At 40.0% G+C, this 21,979-nt stretch overlaps 2 protein-coding genes and 1 pseudogene across 2 annotated transcripts; 1 reads left to right on the forward strand and 2 right to left on the reverse strand.

Moving 5' to 3' along the window:
- Nucleotides 1-12,099: 12,099 nt before the first annotated feature.
- Nucleotides 12,100-16,956, reverse strand: LOC137124105 (GTPase IMAP family member 4-like). Its single transcript, XM_067498781.1, has 2 exons — nucleotides 16,822-16,956; nucleotides 12,100-15,856 (listed from the first exon to the last, which is right to left on the reverse strand). The coding sequence occupies exons 1-2, from the start codon at nucleotides 16,952-16,954 to the stop codon at nucleotides 14,763-14,765; spliced, it is 1,227 nt and encodes a 408-aa protein (XP_067354882.1). The 5' UTR covers nucleotides 16,955-16,956; the 3' UTR covers nucleotides 12,100-14,762.
- A 1,232-nt stretch (nucleotides 16,957-18,188) lies between these two features.
- LOC137124107 (GTPase IMAP family member 4-like) lies at nucleotides 18,189-21,417 on the reverse strand. Its single transcript, XM_067498783.1, has 2 exons — nucleotides 21,302-21,417; nucleotides 18,189-19,946 (listed from the first exon to the last, which is right to left on the reverse strand). Exons 1-2 carry the CDS (start codon nucleotides 21,315-21,317, stop codon nucleotides 18,919-18,921), a joined length of 1,044 nt encoding a protein of 347 aa, XP_067354884.1. The 5' UTR covers nucleotides 21,318-21,417; the 3' UTR covers nucleotides 18,189-18,918.
- Nucleotides 20,017-20,195, forward strand: LOC137124713 (U2 spliceosomal RNA; annotated as a pseudogene).
- Nucleotides 21,418-21,979: the final 562 nt, after the last annotated feature.

A 21,979-nucleotide genomic window follows, 5' to 3' on the forward strand; every position in this document is an offset into this window, starting at 1 on the left:
CCCAAAATGTAAATAAACCCACTCACTGTTTTAGTCACACCTTAGACCTTGTCCTTACGTATGGAATTGAAACGGATAATTTAACAATATTTCCTCACAACTCTCTTCTGTCTGACCATTTTTTAATAACATTTGAATTTACAATAACGGACTATATAGCAGTTAGGGAAAAATTCCACTATAGCAGATGCTTAAGTGAAAAAGCTGTCAACAAATTTAAAGAAATTATTTCTTCATCATTTGCTTCACCATATGTTAATACAATGGGAAGTAGTCTCCTTAATGTTACTCCTGCACAAGTAGATTATCTTGTTGACAATTCTGCAGCCTCACTACGTACAATACTCGATAGTGTTGCCCCTCTAAAAAAGAAGGCAGTAAATCAGCAGAGGCGATCACCATGGTATAGTTCACAAACACGCAACTTAAAACAGGAAACACGAAAGTTAGAAAGGAAGTGGCGTTCCAGAAAGTTAGAAGAATCTCATTTAGCCTGGAAAAATTGTTTAAAAACGTACAAAAAAGCTCTCAGTGATGCCAGAACAGCATATTATTCATCATTAAGAGAAGAAAACAAGAACAACCCCCGGTTTCTGTTCAGCACTGTAGCCAGGCTGACTAAGAGCCATAGTTCTGTTGAGCCTAGTTTTCCCTTAACTTTGAGCAGCAATGACTTCATGACCTTCTTTATGAATAAAATTGTAGCTATTAGAGAAAGTATTCACCAGATCCTCCCCCCAAAAATTACAGATAGATCTTCATGTTCAACAGTGCTAGAATCATGGATAAGGCCCCACTCCCTGTTAGACTGCTTTTTACCCATAGATCTCTCTGAGCTAACTTCAATTATTACCTCATCTAAACCAACAACCTGTCTGCTAGACCCTATTCCAACTAAGCTGCTCAAGGAAGCTTTACCCTTAATAGATACGTTCATATTAGATATCATCAATCTATCTTTAGAAACAGGCTATGTACCACAGGCCTATAAGGTAGCTGTAATTAAACCACTACTTAAAAAACCCTGTCTTGACCCAGGTGTTTTAGCCAATTACAGACCAATATCTAATCTCCCCTTTATTTCTAAAATATTTGAAAAAGTAGTCGCAAAACAATTATGTGATCACCTTCATAGGAATAATTTGTATGAAGAGTTTCAGTCAGGATTTAGAGTTCATCATAGTACAGACACAGCACTGGTAAAAGTCACCAACGATCTTCTCATGGCCTCAGATAATGGACTCATCTCTATACTTGTTCTGTTAGATCTTAGTGCCGCATTTGATACCATTGATCATAACATTTTATTACAGAGACTGGAACATGAAATTGGAATTACAGGAACTGCACTAGGTTGGTTTAAATCTTATCTGTCTGATAGATTTCAATTTGTTCATGTTAATGATGAATCCTCCATGCACACAAAGGTTAGCTATGGAGTTCCACAAGGCTCTGTGTTAGGACCAATACTTTTTACTTTATATATGTCTCCTTTAGGCAACATTATTAGAAAACACTCCATAAATTTCCACTGTTATGCTGATGATACCCAGCTATATTTATCTATGGAACCAGATGAAAATAATCAGTTAATAAAGCTTCAAGCATGCCTACAAGACATAAAGGCCTGGATGTCCCACAATTTTTTACTTTTAAACTCAGACAAAACTGAAGTCATAGTATTTGGGCCCAAAAATATCAGAGATATGATGTCCAACCATATTGTTACCCTAGATGGCATAAGTCTGGCCTCCAGTACTACTGCAAGGAACCTTGGAGTTATTTTTGATCAGGATCTGTCCTTTAAATCACATATAAAACAAATCTCTAGAACAGCCTTCTTCCACCTACGGAACATTGCCAAAATTAGGAGCATACTGTCTCAAAGTGATGCCGAAAAACTGGTCCATGCATTTGTTACTTCTAGGTTGGACTACTGTAATTCCCTACTTTCAGGATGCCCCAGTAACTCCCTAAAGAGCCTGCAATTAATCCAAAATGCTGCAGCAAGAGTGCTGACTGGAACTAGCAAGAGAGATCATATTTCACCTTCACTAGCTTCTCTCCATTGGCTTCCCATTAAATTTAGAATAGAATTTAAAACCCTGCTTCTTACATATAAAGCTCTGAATGGTCAGGCTCCATCATATATAGAAGACCTCATAGCACCATATCATCCCAGTAGACCACTTCGCTCTCAGAATGCAGGCCTACTTGTGGTTCCCAGAATTTCCAAAAGTAGAATGGGAGGTAGAGCCTTTAGCTATCAAGCTCCTCTCTTGTGGAACCAGCTCCCAGTTCAGATTCGGGAAGCAGACACCCTCTCTACTTTTAAGTCTCAGCTTAAAACCTTCCTCTTTAATAAAGCATATAGTTAGTTATAGTTATGCTGCCATAGGCTTAGACTGCTGGGGGACCCACCCCCCAATGCACTGAGCTCCTTTCCTCCTCTTGACCATCTCTCCTCTCCTCTCATCCAGCAATTGTTACCACTGTATGTCATTAACTCTGTGTGTTCTCTCCCGTAGTTGTCTTTGTCCTCCTCTGTCCCCCTCTCTCTGTCCCTTTCTGCAGGTGTCCCCCGGCTTTGAAGCTGTGTGTCTTCCAGCGTGCAGCTACTGGTCCTACCAATCTGCCCGATGTTTTGTTGTTGCTTTTTGTTGCTCTGTTCTTTTCTCTCTCCCCTTTCCACTCACCCCAACCGGTCGAGGCAGATGGCCGTCCACCCTGAGCCTGGTTCTGCTGGAGGTTTCTTCCGTTAAAGGGAGTTTTTCCTCTCCACTGTTGCCTATGGCTTGCTCCAGGGGGAATTGTTGGGTTCTCTTTATATATCTTTATAATCTTGACTTTATTCTGTAAAGTGCCCTGAGATGACTTTGTTGTGAATTGGCGCTATATAAATAAAGTTGAATTGAATTGAATTGAAACTATTTAAATGCCCCAAAAATTTAAAAAGTATCAAAAGCATTTTATTCACTATATACTTCCAAGTGCAGTAACTTCCTCTTAGTGGCTGATTATCTATTCTACCAAGAGGTGAGGAGAACATGGGCAATGTGGGTGTAATGGCCAGTTAGCCTTGTAAAACCATGTACTTCTCTGTCACTCAACAGTGATACTGTTCCTTTTTTCTTCCATAACTTCCATCGGGGTAATAATATACAGAGGATTACAAATTAACAAAAAAACCTTTATTTGAAAAACAACAACAAGAACAATAACAAGTATATATGTATGTCTGTGTGTGTTTGTGTACATGAGTGTGTGTATGTACATATGTGTGTTTATGTCTGTGTTCCATTATTGTGCCTGGCAAACAGCAGGAGAGCACAGGTCTTCACTCATTATTTTCTATATGTAGGTTTTATATGTAGGAGTGATTCATGCTTGAATGCCTAATCAGCTAGGCTACTACATTACACAGGTAATAAACTTTATATCACATTTATTACAATTATATGTTTCTTTAGATAATATACACACCTCACAAGATGGCAGTCCTTCTACTTTGTAGATTTGTCCTCCCTTCATGTACGCCGTGATTGAAAACGGCAGGTGTGCAGACAATGCCATTGTATCATTACAACCCCACACTTCTGCAGGGGACCTTCACCTCTGTTCCTTCCTGGGTTAAAACCACCAATTTCCCCCCTTCTTCTGCCAAGCCTTCTATGACGAAAATTATCTTCTCTTCGGTGTTATTAGCCTAAGAAATTAAGCAATTTGTGACAGACACATAGAGATGTAGAATAAGAATATTTATATTTATTCAGTATGTAAAATTTTAAATGTTCCATTGTATTAACAGAGAAACAGGTAGATACAGTGAAAAAAAAAACAACTTACCGATATGGTGGTGAATGAGGTGCTGCACCCCTTTCGCCCATACACACAAAATAAACAATAATTTAGGTATTACATACAGTTTGTCATTACACAGTACAGAACTTGAAGACAAGGTAATTTAAAAAACACTGATTGATTGATTGATTCTCATTGTTTGGTGATTAGGAAAGAACAGAAGGCTTTTAGTGAAATTAGTTCTAATATCTTTAGCTTTGTTTGAAGATTATTCCAAGCAGAGGGGGCAAAACTGAATAATCGCTTTCCTTATTCAGTCCAAACAGGTGGAACAGTGAATCTATAAATGTCACACACACGTAAAGCATAATGGCTTTTGGTACTTTGTAAAACAGAGCATAAATATAATTGAACCAAGCAAAGACATTTATAAATCAGCATCATCCAGTGAATGTATCATCAGAAGTGATTTTCATTATTTTCGAAAACTTCCTTGGACCGTTCAGATTTTTTATCATTTCAGACAGGTAAAATTCTGACTTGGCTCTCTTTATTAAAGAGGTACATTTATTTCGCAGCTGTGGAAAATGGAGCCAGTCAACCTCAGATTTATTTTTTCTCACCTGGGCCCAGGCAGCATCCATTTCTTTAAGAATATTAACAATTTCTGGGAAAAACCAGGGAGTGTAATGCACTTTCACATAAATCTACGCAAAAAGGTGCATGTTTATTAATTAGCCCTAAAGGCTCATCATGCCATGTTAATTCCACAGTATCAAAAAGTGAGACCGTGCACCACAAAGTAGTGATGGGCGATACCAGACATTTCAGATTCGATCCGATACCAAGTAATACCTTGGCTAGTATCGCGATATCGATCCGATCCGATATCCAGAGTGTTATGTTAATTCTGTCATCTGATCATGATGAAACACAATCACGTGAGCCCTTACAGGGAATAATTAAAAACATTAAAACGACAGCAAAATCATTGTTCAACCTATTGGCATTTTTAACATTTTCATTATTTCAAATAAAACTTATTAACATGCAACAGCATGTTAATACGTTCTGACTTATCTCCATGACAACAGCATGACACTTTTTTTATCAGGTGAACAGTTTATGTCACTTGATATCCATGACTCGCCCTCATCTACATGTATGTCTTATATACCCATCGGTATTTCCTTCCCTTTGCTTAAAACCAATTATGGATTAGACACACTTTGCCTATTTCTACAATTTTCTTGAAACAGAACGTTCGTAGTGAATAAGTCCGTGAATAAAAATGATACATTTCGGTCCGAAATGCTGCCTGTGTTTGGAGGCGGAGCCGCCACCCGGCCGAGCACGTGTCGAAGAAGTTTAGTTTTGAGATTTTGAGAAGATTGTGGATCATGGGGCGGATCAGCGGAAGGAAAAGTAGTTCCTATGCGGTGCATCACAAATAATATACAAATTGATGTTGAAGGAGCAGAAAACATTTGGATATGACTGCAGAGAATATATGAATAAATAAACAGAAAATATCGATATTTTAACTTGAGAATCGATATTTTAAAATTGGCCGTCAAAATCGAAATATTGTTTTTTTGGTATCGATCCGCCCATCACTACCACAAAGGGTTATTAAGAGAAGTTTCATTGGGATTAAAACATTATCTCAGAATAAAAGTACACATTAGTATACACACCAGTTAGCTGAGGAACATTCCACACAGAAAGCAGCTCCAGCGCATTTATGTGGCCCCCACTGACTGAGAGAGGGATGCCCCAATTTATCTTGAATCCCAGACACGAAAAATTTGTCACCAGATCCACCATCTGCAGGAGAGCTTGCTCCCGGGATGGAGCGAGGAGAAGGAGATCATAGATCATAAGTAGAACAGCACTCTCATGCCGGCGGCATGCAGCAGAGCCAGTGCTATCTCCAGACATTTGGAGAATGTACGTGGGGCGAGAGAATAGCTGAACGGTAGGCAGTTGTACTGGCACTGTACGCACAGGGAGGAGAAACGAGGACAGCCAATCTCCCGGGCGCACGCTCCGGAGAACAGAGGCTGTCGGTAACGTGGAAGCGGCGGACCATTCAGAACTCATTCAAAAGTGAGATATCCAAAATTGTTCTAATTTCCCCAGACTTCTTGGGAACCAGGAAGTAACGGGAGTTTCCTCCACCGGTGGGACTACGCTGATGGCCCGTTTCCCTAGGAGATCAGACAGCTCTGATGCATGAGCTGTTGTTTGGGCTGGGGATAAAAGCCGGGTTTTCAGGATGCTCGGCGGGGTTGTGGCAAACTCGAGAGAATAACCTTTCTGTATTATTGTGTCCATCCATTGTCCAACACACACAGTTGCCTCCACTGATGTTAATGTTCCGAAAACGGGTGTGACAGCGAACAGTGTTTGTCTGCTATTGTGGCAGCTAGCCAACGTTCGGCCCTCTCTGCCACTGCTTGAGGAATTTGAGGCTGGGCGGCCTATGGGGGGCGAAAGGAACGCGGGGAGGACAGGAAGGCTGTCCCTCGGGGAAGTCCCAGCCGTAACTGAACAGCTAGCCGGGCGAGCCCCCGAGGGCTCAATAACTGGTGTAGAAGCAAACGTATGGCCACAGCTAACAAGTATGCTAGCAGGGAGGGACGTTGTATGAAGTTCAGGAGAAAGAGTGTGCTGCTTGGCAGGAACCAGCTGGATAGTAAAGTTTGCACGGCGGCTAACAATGAGCGGGCTGTTACTAGTGGGAGACATGTGGGTTGCAGACACTGCTGGGTGTGAATGCCAGGAGTATTCTTGTTATTGGAAGCTTTGCCCTTCAGGAGATGTTCAGTTTCGGCAACTTCAATAAGTGTCATGGGTTCCTCCCCCAGTGCTGTCTGGTCTTCACCCAACACCTATGCTTCAGACTCATCTCCTACATCATCGGGCTGCTCTGAGAATGTGATCTCAAGTGGGCGAAGCCCAGATTAGGTAACTCCCCTCTGATTCCTTTCCATATTTTCATTGAGGAACTAAAAAAAGTTTTTGATCACACGGCGCGTTCGGAGAACGCAGCCCACAGGCTTCTCTCTCTTCACCGGGGCTTTCGAAGTGTGGCAGACTTCTCTGTGGAGATCCGAGTGCTCTCTGCGGAGGCCCAGTGGGACAATACTGCTCTGCAAGCGGTTTTTCGCCATGATCTTTCGCCATGACCTGTGCAGTCCCCCGTCTTCCCAAAGCCCCCGTCTCCCCTGGGTTCAGCTCTGCAGCACCTCCACCTGCAGTGGAGCCTACCGAGCTGGCTTGTGCACGCCTGTCCCCCACTGAGCGACAACGCAGGCTCCAGGTGGGTGAGTGCATCTACTGTGGCTACACCGGACACTTTATTGCCCTGTGCCCAAAAGGGGGAGCACATCGGTGAAATTGGGGGTCCTGATGAGCGGAGCAACACCCCCCAACAATTCCCAGACCTGGCTGCTAGTCACCACAATTCTTTCACACCAGTCAGTCTCTCTCCCCCTACAGGCCCTGTACTACAGAGGCTATTAGAAAACAAACTTTTGTCAAGGCAGAGAAAACAGAGTACGAGTTCGACGTAAGGACGGTGTCTTTTTTAGGGTTTGGTGAGGGGGAGGTGAGACCTGACCCCGAGAAGACACGGAGTGGCCAAAACCGAAGACAAGGAAACAACTGCAACTTTTCCTGGGCTTCGCCAATTTCTATCGTTTCATCAAGAACTACAGCACAGGGGCCACCCCCCCTAACCAAACTAACGTCCCCTGTCACCCCATTCCACTGGACCCAGCCCCTCCCCACCCATCCTCACTCAGCCTGACACCTCTCGTCAGTTTGTTGTAAAGCTGGAAACCTCAGAAATCAGCGTGGGTGCGGTCCTCTCCCAGCGCAGCAAATGTGAGCTGAAACTGCGGCCCTGCGACTCACCTGGGAGTTTGAGAGAACGGTGCGCACACCCCAACAGCAGGAGCCTGACCTTGGCACCGGACCCCTTGGTCTCCTATTTGTCCGATTACATGCCAATCATACGCTCCCAGGTTCTCCAGTGGGCCCACTGCTCTAAGCTCTGCTGTCACCCTGGGGCAGACCGCTCCTCCTCCGGCGACACTTCTGGTGGGCCTCCCTCATCAGAGACACCCGAGAATTTGTTGTGGCCTACGCTATCTGTGCCCGGGGAAAATCCCCTAAAACACCCCCCGACAGCCTCTTCCAGCCCCTTCCCATCTCCCAAGGAAACACTACAATCCTCACCATCATTGACCGTTTCTCCAAAGCTGTCCACTTTGTCCCCCTACCAAAACTTCCCACAGCCACAGAAACTTCCCAACTACTTAACCAGCATAGCATCCCCGTGATATAGTTTAGGACAGAGGTCCACAGTTCATTTCCCAGGTCTGGAAGTCTTTTTGCAACCCTCTGGGTGCAACAGTGAGTCTGACCTGGGGCGACTGTGACGCAGGAAGAGAGAGAATAGCGGTTGTCCACCAATCTCACAGTTGTTGGTTCAATCACATCAAAGTTTCCTTGAGCAAGACACTAAAAACCCAACTTAGTTGCTCCCAGTGAGTGTTGGCCAGCTGCATAGCAGTTCCCCCATCGATGTATGTGTGTGTGTGTGTGTGTGTAAATGTGTGTGTGTGTGTGACTGTGTGTGTGAATGGGTGAATAAGAAGCAGTGTAAAGTGCTTTGAGTGCCAATAGGTAGAAAAGTGCTATATAAGTGCAGAACATTCAACATTTACCATTTACCTCGGAATTCCACCCTGAGTCCGATGGCCAAACTGAATGTGCCAATCAAAGCCTGGAAACCGCCCTCAGATGTGTTACCTCTTCCAACCCCTCCACCTGGAGCTTCTTTCTACCTTGGGTAGAATATGCGCCCCTACCCTATTGAAAAAATTATTAACCCATCTGCAGTAAAACTCAAACTCCCCCAAAATATGAAAGTACATCCCATTTTCCATGTATCTCAGTTGAAACCAGTCTCTTCCAGTCCTCTCTTAGCAGTCACTAATGCACTATGTCTGACTTACTGGTTAAGATCTCTGCAAGTATCCTTACCAACATAACTTACCATAGAAAATTGATTGTCCATGTTTGGGCTACAGATTGCTGCTGCAGACCTTGGTGAAAATGTAAAGATCATCCACACTGTGAGCATCACTGTGAAACTGAACCTTAGATTGTTCAGTAAAGGAAATAATTTACAGTCTAAATAGGAATGTACAGACATTTGAGTGTTTCGTTTTCCAAACTTTACTGTGAGATAGTTGTGGAAAAGACTGTAGGACAGTGACTTTGAACAAAATCTACAACTGGCTTTGTATATTTTTATTAACTTTTTGTATTGCACCAATGTACATAAGTTCAATCATGTAGATTATAACTTGTTACCTACAACTTTGATGTGTGTCTACTTTCTGTTGTGTAGAAATAATTAAAATATTTTTTATTAAATTTATGTATTTATTGCTGTTAATAGATATGATTTTAATCACCAGGATTAAACACTTCTAGAATAAAGCATATAGTTAGTTATAGTCATGCTGCTTTAGGCTTAGACTGCTGGGGGACCCACCCCCCAATGTACTGAGCTCCTTTCCTCCTCTCATCCCTCTCTCCTCTACTCTCATCCTCTCATCCAACATTCATTTGTCACCACTGTATGACATTAACATTGTATGTTCTTTCTTCCTCTGTCCCTTTCACCAACCCAATGCTTTGTTGTTGGTTTTTGTTGGATCAGTTGTAGTTAGATGTAATCCTCCACACATTGAAAGAGTTTTGAAGGAAATTGTTGGTAAACCCTTTTAGCTTTTCCTCCTTGTTTTTTAAAATAATTTTTTTCCCCACTTGAATGCAATCCTTTGATAATTAAATTCATTTCTAGCCAAAATTCCTGTTACACTCTGTCATGGCACATTTATCTGTGTTTTACTTCTGTTAAAACTATGTAGGAAGCTCCTCTGATAAAACCACACTGTTCACCCCTCCTCCCTTCACGTTTTGGAGATATGACAGCAGTATACAAGTGAGTATACAAATGAAGTTAAACAGCATCTTTGTAGGAGCCAAGTTGAAGTTTTTGTACTGGTCTTTGACACCAAATAAAGATGTTCTAAATACATAAATTTAATTAAGTACAAAGTATGTAAAAATGTAAGTAGGCCTTGTAAATGATAAAGAATTTCTGAATTTCTCTTATTAAATTCTGGGTAGAATTGAACCATATCTTCATTTACAGGTTTGACTTTTTATTTTGAGGCCATGAAAGGTATAAATGATTGAAGCAAACATTTTTCAGTTAGGAAGAAAAAAGAAAAAAGTTTTAGGTTCTAATTTTCTTAACTATACAGTATTTGAAATGAACTGGTTCAGGGTGTTTACAACATCACAGGTTCCTCAGAATTATTCACCTGTGACATTTAAATTCCTAATTGAAAATTAAATATGACTTTGACAAAGCTTCATTGTTAGTATCACAACTGTATTTTTCCTTCAGTTTAGCACGTGGACACAGGTTGTTAGTGGTATAAATAAATATTAATGATAAAAACAATATATGAATTTCAATTCAGTTTTTATAAAGTAGGTCTGAGTAATTAAAACTCACTACTGTAGGTGAATCCATGTGATGTCAGCAATCAGTTACTCACTGTCAGAACTTTTTCTAATCATGGATAACTATCAGTGTGCATAAACAACACAGGATCCACTTATGATATTTTTATGATATGACAAGATATTATCTTCATAAATATCAACATTTCAACCATCTTATGTAACAAACCCAATTAATTTAATCTTTGGCTATAATGAAAAACATGTCCAAGAACACTAGATGGCGAAATCCCACAATTTATGTTCAAAAGCCTTTTTGAACAGACTTTCAATTGCTTTGCCAAATGATTGAATCCCTGCAGCAATCAATTTACCAGCATTTAGATCTGCAAAAGGCTGGTAAATTAGTATAGTGACCTGAGGTAGATGTTTCACCTGAATCACCTGATTATCAACATTTGCTCTTGTACAATTTACAACCACAAATGTGCTGGAAATAATTAAAATCATTCTATTTGTATTTACATTGTACACAGAATCCCAAGCTCTCTGCAAGTGGGGTTTGTATAAGCACGTGAACAAGACAAAGCAACGATACTAATTTATTTACCTTATTATTCTTTACATGTTGCAGCCTCCTATACCAATCCAACATTTGCTGAACCCATAACACACATGTTTTAATTCTGCTTTCTGTCTTGTGAGCTACAGAACAACAAAGTAGTATTTGATTTAAAGACACAGGCAGACAAGGAAAACAGAGACAACATGAAATGTTAACAAAAGCTTCGATCAGAAATGATAAAAATGCAGCGTGTAGGATTTGAATGGCCCTTCTCTCTCAGTTTAGCAGCCGGCCCAGAGAGTCCTGGTGGTTCCAGACTTCTCCCGTTTATGGATGATGGAAACCACTGTGCTCATTGGGACCTTCAATGGTGCAGAAATGTCTCTGTACCCTTCGTGAGATCGGTGCCTCGATACAAACCTGTCTCAGAGGTCTACAGACAAGTCCTTGGACTTCATGGCTTGGTTTGTCCTCTGACATATGCGTCCTCTGACAGGTGTATGCTGTTCCAAATCATGTCCAATCAACTGAATTCCAATCAAGTTGTAGAATCATCTCAAAGATAATCAGTGGAAACAGGATGCACCAGAACTTCTTTCACATCAATATCAAATTTTTTGATGTTGAGAAACAAAATGTTTCTGGGAAAGTTCTAGTCCCTAGTTTATAAGCATATATCACTGTGTTCTTTTTATTTACACAATGTCTTTTTGTAAAATGTTTTCATCCAATGTTATTTTCATTATAGTTTTTTGCACCTGTTTGGGTGGATTTTGCAAGGAAAATATAAACTAGCCCTAAATACCATAATTATACATGATTTCTATTTGCATGAATGCAGACTACATACTTGCCACCTACTGTATATCGTCTCCCTTTAAACTGAAAACTGAAACCCAGATCTGTCTCTCTGACCTTGTTCCTGGGCTCTGAAACCTCATCACAGCAGGGGTGTTTGTGGGCAAGGTGAGTAAAAGAACTGATTCTTAAGGTTTAACTGTTATCTTTCCTTCATACACTGAGCTGTCAGGTTAGTAGCTACACCAGGATAAAACTACCGCAGCCCTTCATGCAATGTGCATGAGACACACTCTGACCCTAGACCCTTAAATGGAATGGAGGGGGATTGAATGGGGATAAAGAGAGAGTAAATACAGACTACAACACAGACTAGAGTTTAAGATGTTATGACTTTATTTGTAGTTTAAGTTGGTCCAAAGACAGATTTGTCCAAGCAGTGACATGATCATAGACTGAAGAACTTAATGCTTTGAGTAATGCATTAAAAATAACTACTGTAGCTCATCCAGAACAATTTCTAACAGTTTCAGAACAGTTCCCTTAATAGAATATAATTTGTCATTCTTTAGTTCACTATTAGCACAGCATTCATTTAATTCATAATATTTGCAAGACATCACTGTGGAAATTCCAAAAAGGTTTAAATGTGTCTTACATTGACTTGTCATTAAAGAGACAAACCTGCAGCAAATAGCTGCTGAGAATTGATTACAAGATAACACAAGGAGATTTATGATTCATTTCAGCTCTCATCCTGGCCAACTGGTCATAAATGTTTAGAACTTGGTCTTTTTCAGCTTGAAGTTCTCTGCTGTGTTTTGCACTTAATTGATCCATCATCTGATTCCTCTCCTTCTCCCTCGCTCTCCTCTCTTTCTCTCTCTCTGCTGCTATTTCCTCTCTCTCCCTCTTTTTCTCTTTATTCATCTCCTCTCTCACCATCTTCCTCTCCTCCTCTCTCTCTTTCCTCTCTCTCTCTCTCTCAGCCTGAAATTGCTGATACAGTTTCTGCATCTCTTTATCATATTTTTCCTGCAGTTTTCTCTCCACCTCCTCTTGTTGTCTGCGTATTTCCTCTTCCTTCATCTTCAGGATGTGTTGTTTCTCCTCTTCGATTGCCCTCTCTGCCTCTTGGAACATCTCATTGGTGTAGTGACTTCCTCCGTCCCTCTGAACTATATTTCTGATCTTCTGAAACAGCTCAATGACCTGAGAACGATCCTTGTTCTTATTATTGAAGACATGGTAGTGACCATTGCACCTTCTCACAAGCTCCTGCAGCTCAGGGCTCCCTGTCAGGAAGTTTTCAATGGTATCTTCAAGATTGTCACCACCAGTAAAGAGGACCATGCTGTATCTGTCTGCAGCCTGGCCAAAGATTTCTTGAATGAAAGCATGAGACCTTGGACTCAAGTTCAGTGACACAAGGGGGTAGAGGTCAATTAATTAAAAGGTTTTATTGTCTGGCTTCATACAAACAGCCTTGGACTCTGAAGTTTGTTTTTTTTCAAAAAGTGTAGCAACAGACTAAACAGAACCTTAATCAGTAACAAGGCCTGTTATATCCTGAGAAGATGTGATAAAACAATGAGCAGAATCAAGGACAAGGTCAAGGCCAAGACAGAATAAATCAGGTTAGTTAAGTTCCAGCTCCAAATGAGGAGAGTGAAGCCAACAAGAGGCAGCCAATAGTCCTGAGAATTAAAAAACTCTAGCAGACAATCTGACAAGCAGTGACAGTAAGGGTTACTTAGAGTAAACAGGTAACTAAATACAGGTGAGAAGGGGCGTGGTCAGGAGTGAAGCTACCAAAACAGACAAAGGCACATAGGGCATGTAGTGGGGAAAGTGCAGGATCGAAAAAATAAAGTTAGCAACATAGTGAAAGACATGAATTGTAAAAATAACAAAACAAAAGCATGAACAGGAGAATCATGACAATTATGTTATTTGGGCTAAATGATCACGTTGCATCATGCTACAGTCTGTACGATGAAAACTGTCTTTTTTTCTTCACACAAACAGATTATACAAATAAAGCTAAACAGCAACTTTGTAGGCCGCTAACATGTTGTCTTTGACAACAAATACAGATGTTCTAAATACATAAATGTAATTAAGTAAAAAATATGTATAAATGTCAGTAAATGTATAAATGTCAGTAAATGATAAAGAATATCTGAATGTCTAATTAAATTCTGTGTAGAATTGAACAATATGCTCATTAACAGGTTTGACTTTTTAGTTTGAGGCCATGAAAGGTATAAATGCTTGGAGCAAAAATTTTGCCATTTTTCAGTTAGAAAGAAAAAATTATTTCAATTTTTAAAAATATTGAATAGTTTTAGGTTCTAAGTTTCTTAACTATACAGTATTTGAAATGAACTGGTTCAGGGTGTTTACAACATCACAGGTTCCTCCGAATTATTCACCTGTGACATTTAAATTCCTAATTGAAAATTAAATATGACTTTGACAAAGGTTCATAGTTAGTATCACAACTTTATTTTTCCTTCAGTTTAGCACGTGGACACAGGTTGTTAGTGGTATAAATGAATATTAATGACAAAAAACTCAACAATATATGAATTTCAATGCAGTTTTTATAAAGTAGGTCTGAGTAATTAAAACTCACCACTGTAGGTGAATCCATCTGATGTCAGCAATCAGTTACTCACTGTCAGAACTTTTTCTAATCAACTATCAGTGCGCAGAAATAACACGGGATGCACTTATGATATTGATATTGATATTGATATTCTTAAAATAGGATTTATCATATGATCTTTATAGATGAAAAATGTAAACCATCTTATGTACAAACACAATTAATTTAATCTTTGGCTATAATGAAAAACATGATGAACACTAGATGACAAAATCCCACCATATGAAGAGTGACTTAGCCCTCTGAGACCATGGTGAGCAGCTCGAAACTAAGAAAATCACCATCCGATTACATCATGAAGGAAACAAAGATTATATTTCTATGGATTAAATCATCTGTTTCAGTGGCTGAACAACCAGAATGTAAGACTGCTCATTTTTTGAACAGACTTCCAATTGCTTTGCAGAATGATTGAATCCCTGCAACAATCAATTTACCAGCATTTATCAGATGGTATAATGGATTAGACTCCTCAGCTTCTGTTCTGGCCTCATCCTCATACCTGGACTGTAATTTGTCTTTCTCCTCCCTCAGTTGTCTCTCATGTTGCTCCAGCATTGACTTCTTCATATCTGCTATCGCTTTTTCTCTCTCCTCTCTCTCCCTCTTTCTCTCTTCATTCATCTCCTCTCTCTCCCTCTTTCTCTCTTCATTCATCTCCTCTCTCTCCCTCTTCCTCTCCTCCTCTCTCTCTTTCCTCTCACTCTCTCTCTCAGCCTGAAGTTGTTCATTCAGTCTCCTCATCTGTTTTTCATATTTTTCTTGAAGTTTTCTCTCAATTGCTTCTTGTTCTCTGCGTTTTTCCTCTTCCTTCATCTTCAGGATGTGTTGTTTCTTCTCTTCGATTGCCCTCTCTGCCTCTTGGAACATCTCATTGGTGTAGTGACTTCCTCCGTTGCTCTGAACTATATTTCTGATCTTCTGCAGCAGCTCAGTGACCTGAGGTTGATTATTAACCTGGTTATTAAAAACATGGTACTGGCCATTACATCTGGCTACAAGTTCTTGAAGCTCTAGGCTTTCATTCAGGAACTCCTCAATAGTGGTTCCTTGAAGAAGGTCCCCACCAGTAAAGAGGACCATGCTGTATCTGTCTGCATCCTGTCCAAAGATGTCTTGAATCCTTTGCACAGTTTGTTTCTCTTCTTCAGTGAATCTGCCCAGTCTGATGAGCACCAGGAAGACATGGGGTCCAGGAGCAGCATATGAGATGCACTGGCTAATATCTTTAGTGGTTTTGTCTATACCAAACCTGGTATCAAACAGGCCCGGGGTGTCAATGACAGCCACCTTCTGTCCATCCACCGCAGCTGTTCCCTTAGAACAGTCCACAGTCATAGACTTAGCACTGAACTTCGATTCAAAGCACTGTCGTCCCAAGATGGTGTTTCCAGTTGCACTCTTCCCATTTCCAGTCTTCCCCACCATCACAATCCTCAGCTCTTCATTATTCACTATATTTGATCCTGTGGAGAAGAATAAGTAAATTATCAGGCTGTATGTACAATGTAATTGCAGACTCTTTACAGTAGCACCATGGCAAGAATGACAATATGTGGTTTTATTATCTTGCAAGAGAGAAGAACATCGACAGAGTTTCAGTTCTCCGTCCTATGCAGTTCTTCATACATCACACATTAGTTTTATAACTTTCTGTTGCTGGGCAGAACATTCTCCACCCTCAGGCTACTGCCCCCAGCCCCTTTCTCCTTTTATGGAAACCGTTTCCCTTTTCAGCACTTTGATAAACACCTGTGAGCATGGAGTGACTCTGGGTCACTGCAGTGTGGGATGGTCTGCTGTTAGACAATAACTGCAAACACTTCAAGACAAAACATGGATATGAGACAAAGTTTGAACAACATACAATCTTTTTAAACATTCTTCAAAAGTACACTGAGTACAAGTTGCTATTATAACTAGGTAAAATGGATTAAATGTAATCAACATGGAAAATCAAGTATTATTATTTAAAATACTTGTAATCACAAGTAGTTCACATTATTCTGGCTGTTTTTCTAAGATTTAATCAAACTACATTAAGCTGCAGTCTTTACAGGAAAATACACATGTTCTTTTAACCCCCCTCCCCCCTTCCCTCTGCAAATTGAAAGTAGAACAGCAAAGTAGAAACCTGTCCAGCCTTAGACTTTAACGTTAATATCTTCTCCAACAAGCTTAATGGTTGTTTCTGATACATCATCCAACACATACAGCAAGAGGGAGGTGAATGAATAACTATTTCCTAGTGACCAACAGATCTGGATTTTACAAATAAAATTTACAAATGTAAACGATACTTGTACCAAAAGGTTTGTTCAGAAATGTAAAATTATAAAAATGCATCCTGTAGGATTGGACTCTAGGGAATACAGTAAAATATGACATAAAATAATAGTATTTTAAGCATGAAATCAATAACATGACTTACTGAAGTTTCCAGCTGACACAGGGTTGGTGAAGTTTCTTTCCATGTTTAGACTAAAGATAGATACTGAAAGATACTGAAGTAGATACTGAAGTGAACTGTTCTGCTGCAGCGTCTTTATTGTGGCTTGATGCATAAACCACACCCTCCAGTATGCGTCAGAAAGTGGAATTAAAATGGGTCACAATTGAAAGTGAAACTTAAATTTTGTAGGAAGCTGTTCTGATAAAACCACACTGCTCACCCCTCCCTTCACCATTTAGGAGAAATGGCAGCAATTCTATAAAAGTGTAGTTGATACTGCAACTGTTACAGTTTGTGTGGTTTACTGTCCTACAGCGGTGAAAGGTGTAAAGAGGGTAGAACATGTCAGGACACATCTGAGGAAATGCTATGTGGTATCTACATTTATGACAGTAAAGTTACAGATACCTGCTATAGAAGACAGTGAGAAGTTTACTGACAGGTCCTGTGTGTACAGTATGTACAATTTACAACCACAAATGTGCTGGAAATAATTAAAATCATTCTATTTGTATTTACATTGTACACAGAATCCCAAGTTCTCTGCAAGTGGGGTTTGTATAAGCACGTGAACAAGACAAAGCAACGATACTAATTTATTTACCTTATTATTCTTTACATGTTGCAGCCTCCTATACCAATCCAACATTTGCTGAACCCATAACACACATGTTTTAATTCTGCTTTCTGTCTTGTGAGCTACAGAACAACAAAGTAGTATTTGATTTAAAGACACAGGCAGACAAGGAAAACAGAGACAACATGAAATGTGGATTTTACTAAAAAAAAATACTTTTAGCAAAAGCTTAGTTCAGAAATGTAAAATTATAAAAATGCCTTGAATGGCCCTTCTCTCTTTGTTTAGCAGCCGGCCCAGAGAGTCCTGGTGGTTCCAGACTTCTCCCATTTATGGATGATGGAAACCACTGTGCTCATTGGGACCTTCAATGGTGCAGAAATGTCTCTGTACCCTTCCTGAGATCGGTGCCTCGATACAAACCTGTCTCAGAGGTCTACAGACAAGTCCTTGGACTTCATGGCTTGGTTTGTCCTCTGACATATGCGTCCTCTGACAGGTGTATGCTGTTCCAAATCATGTCCAATCAACTGAATTCCAATCAAGTTGTAGAATCATCTCAAGGATAATCAGTAGAAACAGGATGCACCAGAACTTCTTTCACATCAATATCAAATTTTTTGATGTTGAGAAACAAAATGTTTCTGGGAAAGTTCTAGTCCCTAGTTTATAACCATATATCACTGTGTTCTATTTGTTTACATTGTACACAATGTCTTTTTGTAAAATGTTTTCATCCAATGTTATTTACATCATAGTTTTTTGCACCTGTTTGGTTGGATTTTGCAAGGAAAAATATAAACTAGCCCTAAATACCATAATTATACATGATTTCTATTTGCATGAATGCAGACTACATACTTGCCACCTACTGTATATCGTCTCCCTTTAAACTGAAAAGGGACCCAGATCTGTCTCTCTGACCTTGTTCCTGGGCTCTGAAACCTCATCACAGCAGGGGTGTTTGTGGGCAAGGTGAGTAAAAGAACTGATTCTTAAGGTTTAACTCTCATCTTTCCTTCATACACTGAGCTGTCAGGTTAGTAGCTACACCAGGATAAAACTACCGCAGCCCTTCATGCAATGTGCATGAGACACACTCTGACCTTAGACCCTTAAATAGAATGGAGGGGGATTGAATGGGGATGAAGAGAGAGTAAATACAGACTACAACACAGACTAGAGTTTAAGATGTAATGACTTTATTTGTAGTTTAAGTTGGTACAAGCATTGACATGATCATAGACTGAAGAACTTAATGCTTTGAGTAATGCTTTAAAAATAACTACTGTAGCTCATCCAGAACAATTTCTAACAGTTTCAGAACAGTTTCCTAAGAATATAATTTGTCATTATTTAGTTCACTATTAGCACAGCATTCTTTTAATTCATAATATTTGCAAGACATCACTGTGGAAAATCCAAAAAGGTTTAAATGTGTCTTACATTGACTTGTCATTAAAGAGACAAACCTGCAGCAAATAGCTGCTGAGAATTGATTACAAGATAACACAAGGAGGTTTATAATTATTCATTTCAGCTCTCATCCTGGCCAACTGGTCATACTTGTTTTGAACTAGCTCTTTTTCAGCTTGAAGTTCTCTGCTGTGTTTTGCACTTAATCGATCCATCATCTGATTCCTCTCCCTCTCCCTGTCTCTCCTCTCCATTTCTCTCTCTGCTGCTCTTTCCTCTCTCTCCCTCTTTCTCTCTTCATTCATCTCCTCTCTCACCATCTTCCTCTCCTCCTCTCTCTCTTTCCTCTCTCTCTCTCTCTCAGCCTGAAATTGCTGATACAGTTTCTGCATCTCTTTATCATATTTTTCCTGCTGTTTTCTCTCCACCTCCTCTTGTTGTCTGCGTATTTCCTCTTCCTTCTCCTTCAGGATGCGTTGTTTCTCCTCTTCAATTGCCCTCTCTGCCTCTTGGAACATCTCATTGGTGTAGTGACTTCCTCCGTCACTCTGAACTATATTTCTGATCTTCTCAAACAGATCAATGACCTGAGAACGATCCTCGTTCTTATTATTGAAGACATGGTAGTGACCATTGCACCTTCTCACAAGCTCCTGCAGCTCAGGGCTCCCTGTCAGGAAGCTTTCAATGGTATCTTCAAGATCGTCACCACCAGTAAAGAGGACCATGCTGTATCTGTCTGCAGCCTGGCCAAAGATTTCTTGAATCTTCTTTACAGTTTGCTTTTCTTCTTCAGTGAATCTGCCCAGTCTGATGACCACCAAGAAGACATGGGGTCCAGGAGCAGCGTATAAGATGCACTGGCCTAAAAGTTTAGATGTTCCTTCTTTGTCAAACCTGGTGTCAAACAGGCCTGGGGTGTCAATGACAGCCACCTGTTGTCCATCCACCTCAGCTCTGCACTTAGAACAGTCCACAGTAATAGACTTAGCACTGAGCTTTGATTCAAAGCACTGTCGTCCCAGGATGGTGTTTCCAGTGGAACTTTTCCCGCTGCCAGTCTTCCCCACCATCACAATCCTCAACTCCTCACTATATGTTTTGTGGAATCCTGTGAAGAAGAATGAGTGACAATAGAAAATAATCAGACTCCTTTTCAATTTCAATACACAACTGTCAGACTCTCTTTTCACGAAAAATAGGACAATAAGTTCATTATCTGTTCTTATCAGTTTATTATCTGATGTGTCCTCTACAAGGAGACAACTGGTTAAACAGATTTTTTGAAAAAAATGGGACTTGCCATTCACTCCAAACATCAACCTGGCCTGGCAGTGCTGCTGAAAACTGTGCACCAAAGTATTTTTGGCAGCCTGTTGGCTCAGTGGGTAAAGCATCATTTTGATCAAACCCCAACAGGTGTGTACTTGAGTTGAGATACTTAGCACTAGCTCCCTGGGAGCCCCCAGAGTCTGCCCATTGCTCCCCCCACAGGGTGGGTTACATGCAGAGATCAAACATGTAAAATGTGCTCACTGATATACAATAAAGCTTCTATAATAACAGAAATGATGATGATAAATATATGTACTAGATGTGATAGAAAAGTAGGTGTCCTTCATGCAGCTGTTTGCTGACTCATAAGCTAATAGCTCACTGGTTTGGAAACATATTAAGAAACTCAGCAATCAGAAATTCAGTGAGAGTAACAGTATAACTACAATAAATTAATGGAAAGGTCAGTATGATGATCGAAAGATTCCCAATAATAATAATAAACAAAGAGACTGAAAGGTTATGGATCAGAAACGAAAAAAATAGCATTGACAAATTATTTTATTACATAAGTTTTCCCTCTTAAAAGCAATATTCAAGTGTATAAATGGCCTCACCCCTGATGTAGTCTGTCAATAAGTTATCACCCGTGTCAATCACCAGAAACACCAGACAACACAAACTTGTGTTTGTATATAGTGGCTTGGATCTGATAACTGATGCTCAACCCATTTAGCCACCAGGTTGCTTTTGGCCACAAATTAAAAAAAATGCTTCCCTTTATTTCTGCCCATAAGTCATTCAAAACAACTCAGTCATTTGTTGTTTGCCTCTTCACTACGTGCAGTGTAATGTTAATATACATATAGACTAAATTGTAAATGAAACATTTCTTGCTCTAAGTGCTACAGTTACATAGAAAACACCATCTCATAATTTTCTATCCTAATACTAAACCCAACACATTTTATTAGTTATTTAGCATTGGTTTAGGTTTCTTTTGTAAGTTAAAACATTTTACTCAAACTTTTATCACTTAAAATCTAAACTAAAGTAAATAACAATCACATTTATGTTGTGTGAACAGGTGAATGAGAAGCAGAGAAGAGCTTTTAGTTAGATAAGATAGAAAAGCACTATATAAGCACAGACCATTTACCATTAAAACATGGACAGAGTAATTTGACTTACCTGAGTTTCCATCCATGTTTGGCTTGTACACTTTGATGTCCAAGACTGGATTAGTGATGGCAGATACAATGTCCAAGACTTCTGAGTGTGTCCACTGCAGATCTTTAAATACCCCTATGCACCAACCCCCCCCCATCTGCACTGGTCACAGTGAAAGTGAAACAAAGACTTACTGGGACTGTTAAAAATGATGGGACAGAAATACTTGTCTTATCTAAACTACAGCAGTGCCCTGCTGACATGGCTGCCAGCAGCACAATCAATCCTCTCTAGATTATTCAAACAGCAGCAGCATGTTTCATTTTTGATGAGCCAAAGTGGAAACATGTCACATAAATGTTCAGATCTGTGCTCTGCTTTCTGCCCATCGAACGATGAGTGAAATCACTTGGTTAAAATGTGTCCATTTGTTTGCTTGAATGCCTCATTAGCAGCTTTGTGAGACACCAATTGCTCTGTTCTTTATGTGGCAGTGTCATGTAAATGTTCAACTTTTAACATCAGCTCCCCAACACATCTATCATGTGACAATAACATGCTACTACAGTAAAAAATCAGAAAATTCTGTCTCTAAAATTTAGGGACAAAACTGGGTTGCACTTTCACTTCTTACCTTTTCTCTAAAACTCACTGTGTGGTGGTGGAATAGATTTCAGGACAACAACTCGACAACTAAAC

The sequence above is a fragment of the Channa argus genome, chromosome 3 (assembly GCF_033026475.1).
Source record: "Channa argus isolate prfri chromosome 3, Channa argus male v1.0, whole genome shotgun sequence".
Lineage (NCBI taxonomy): Eukaryota > Metazoa > Chordata > Actinopteri > Anabantiformes > Channidae > Channa > Channa argus.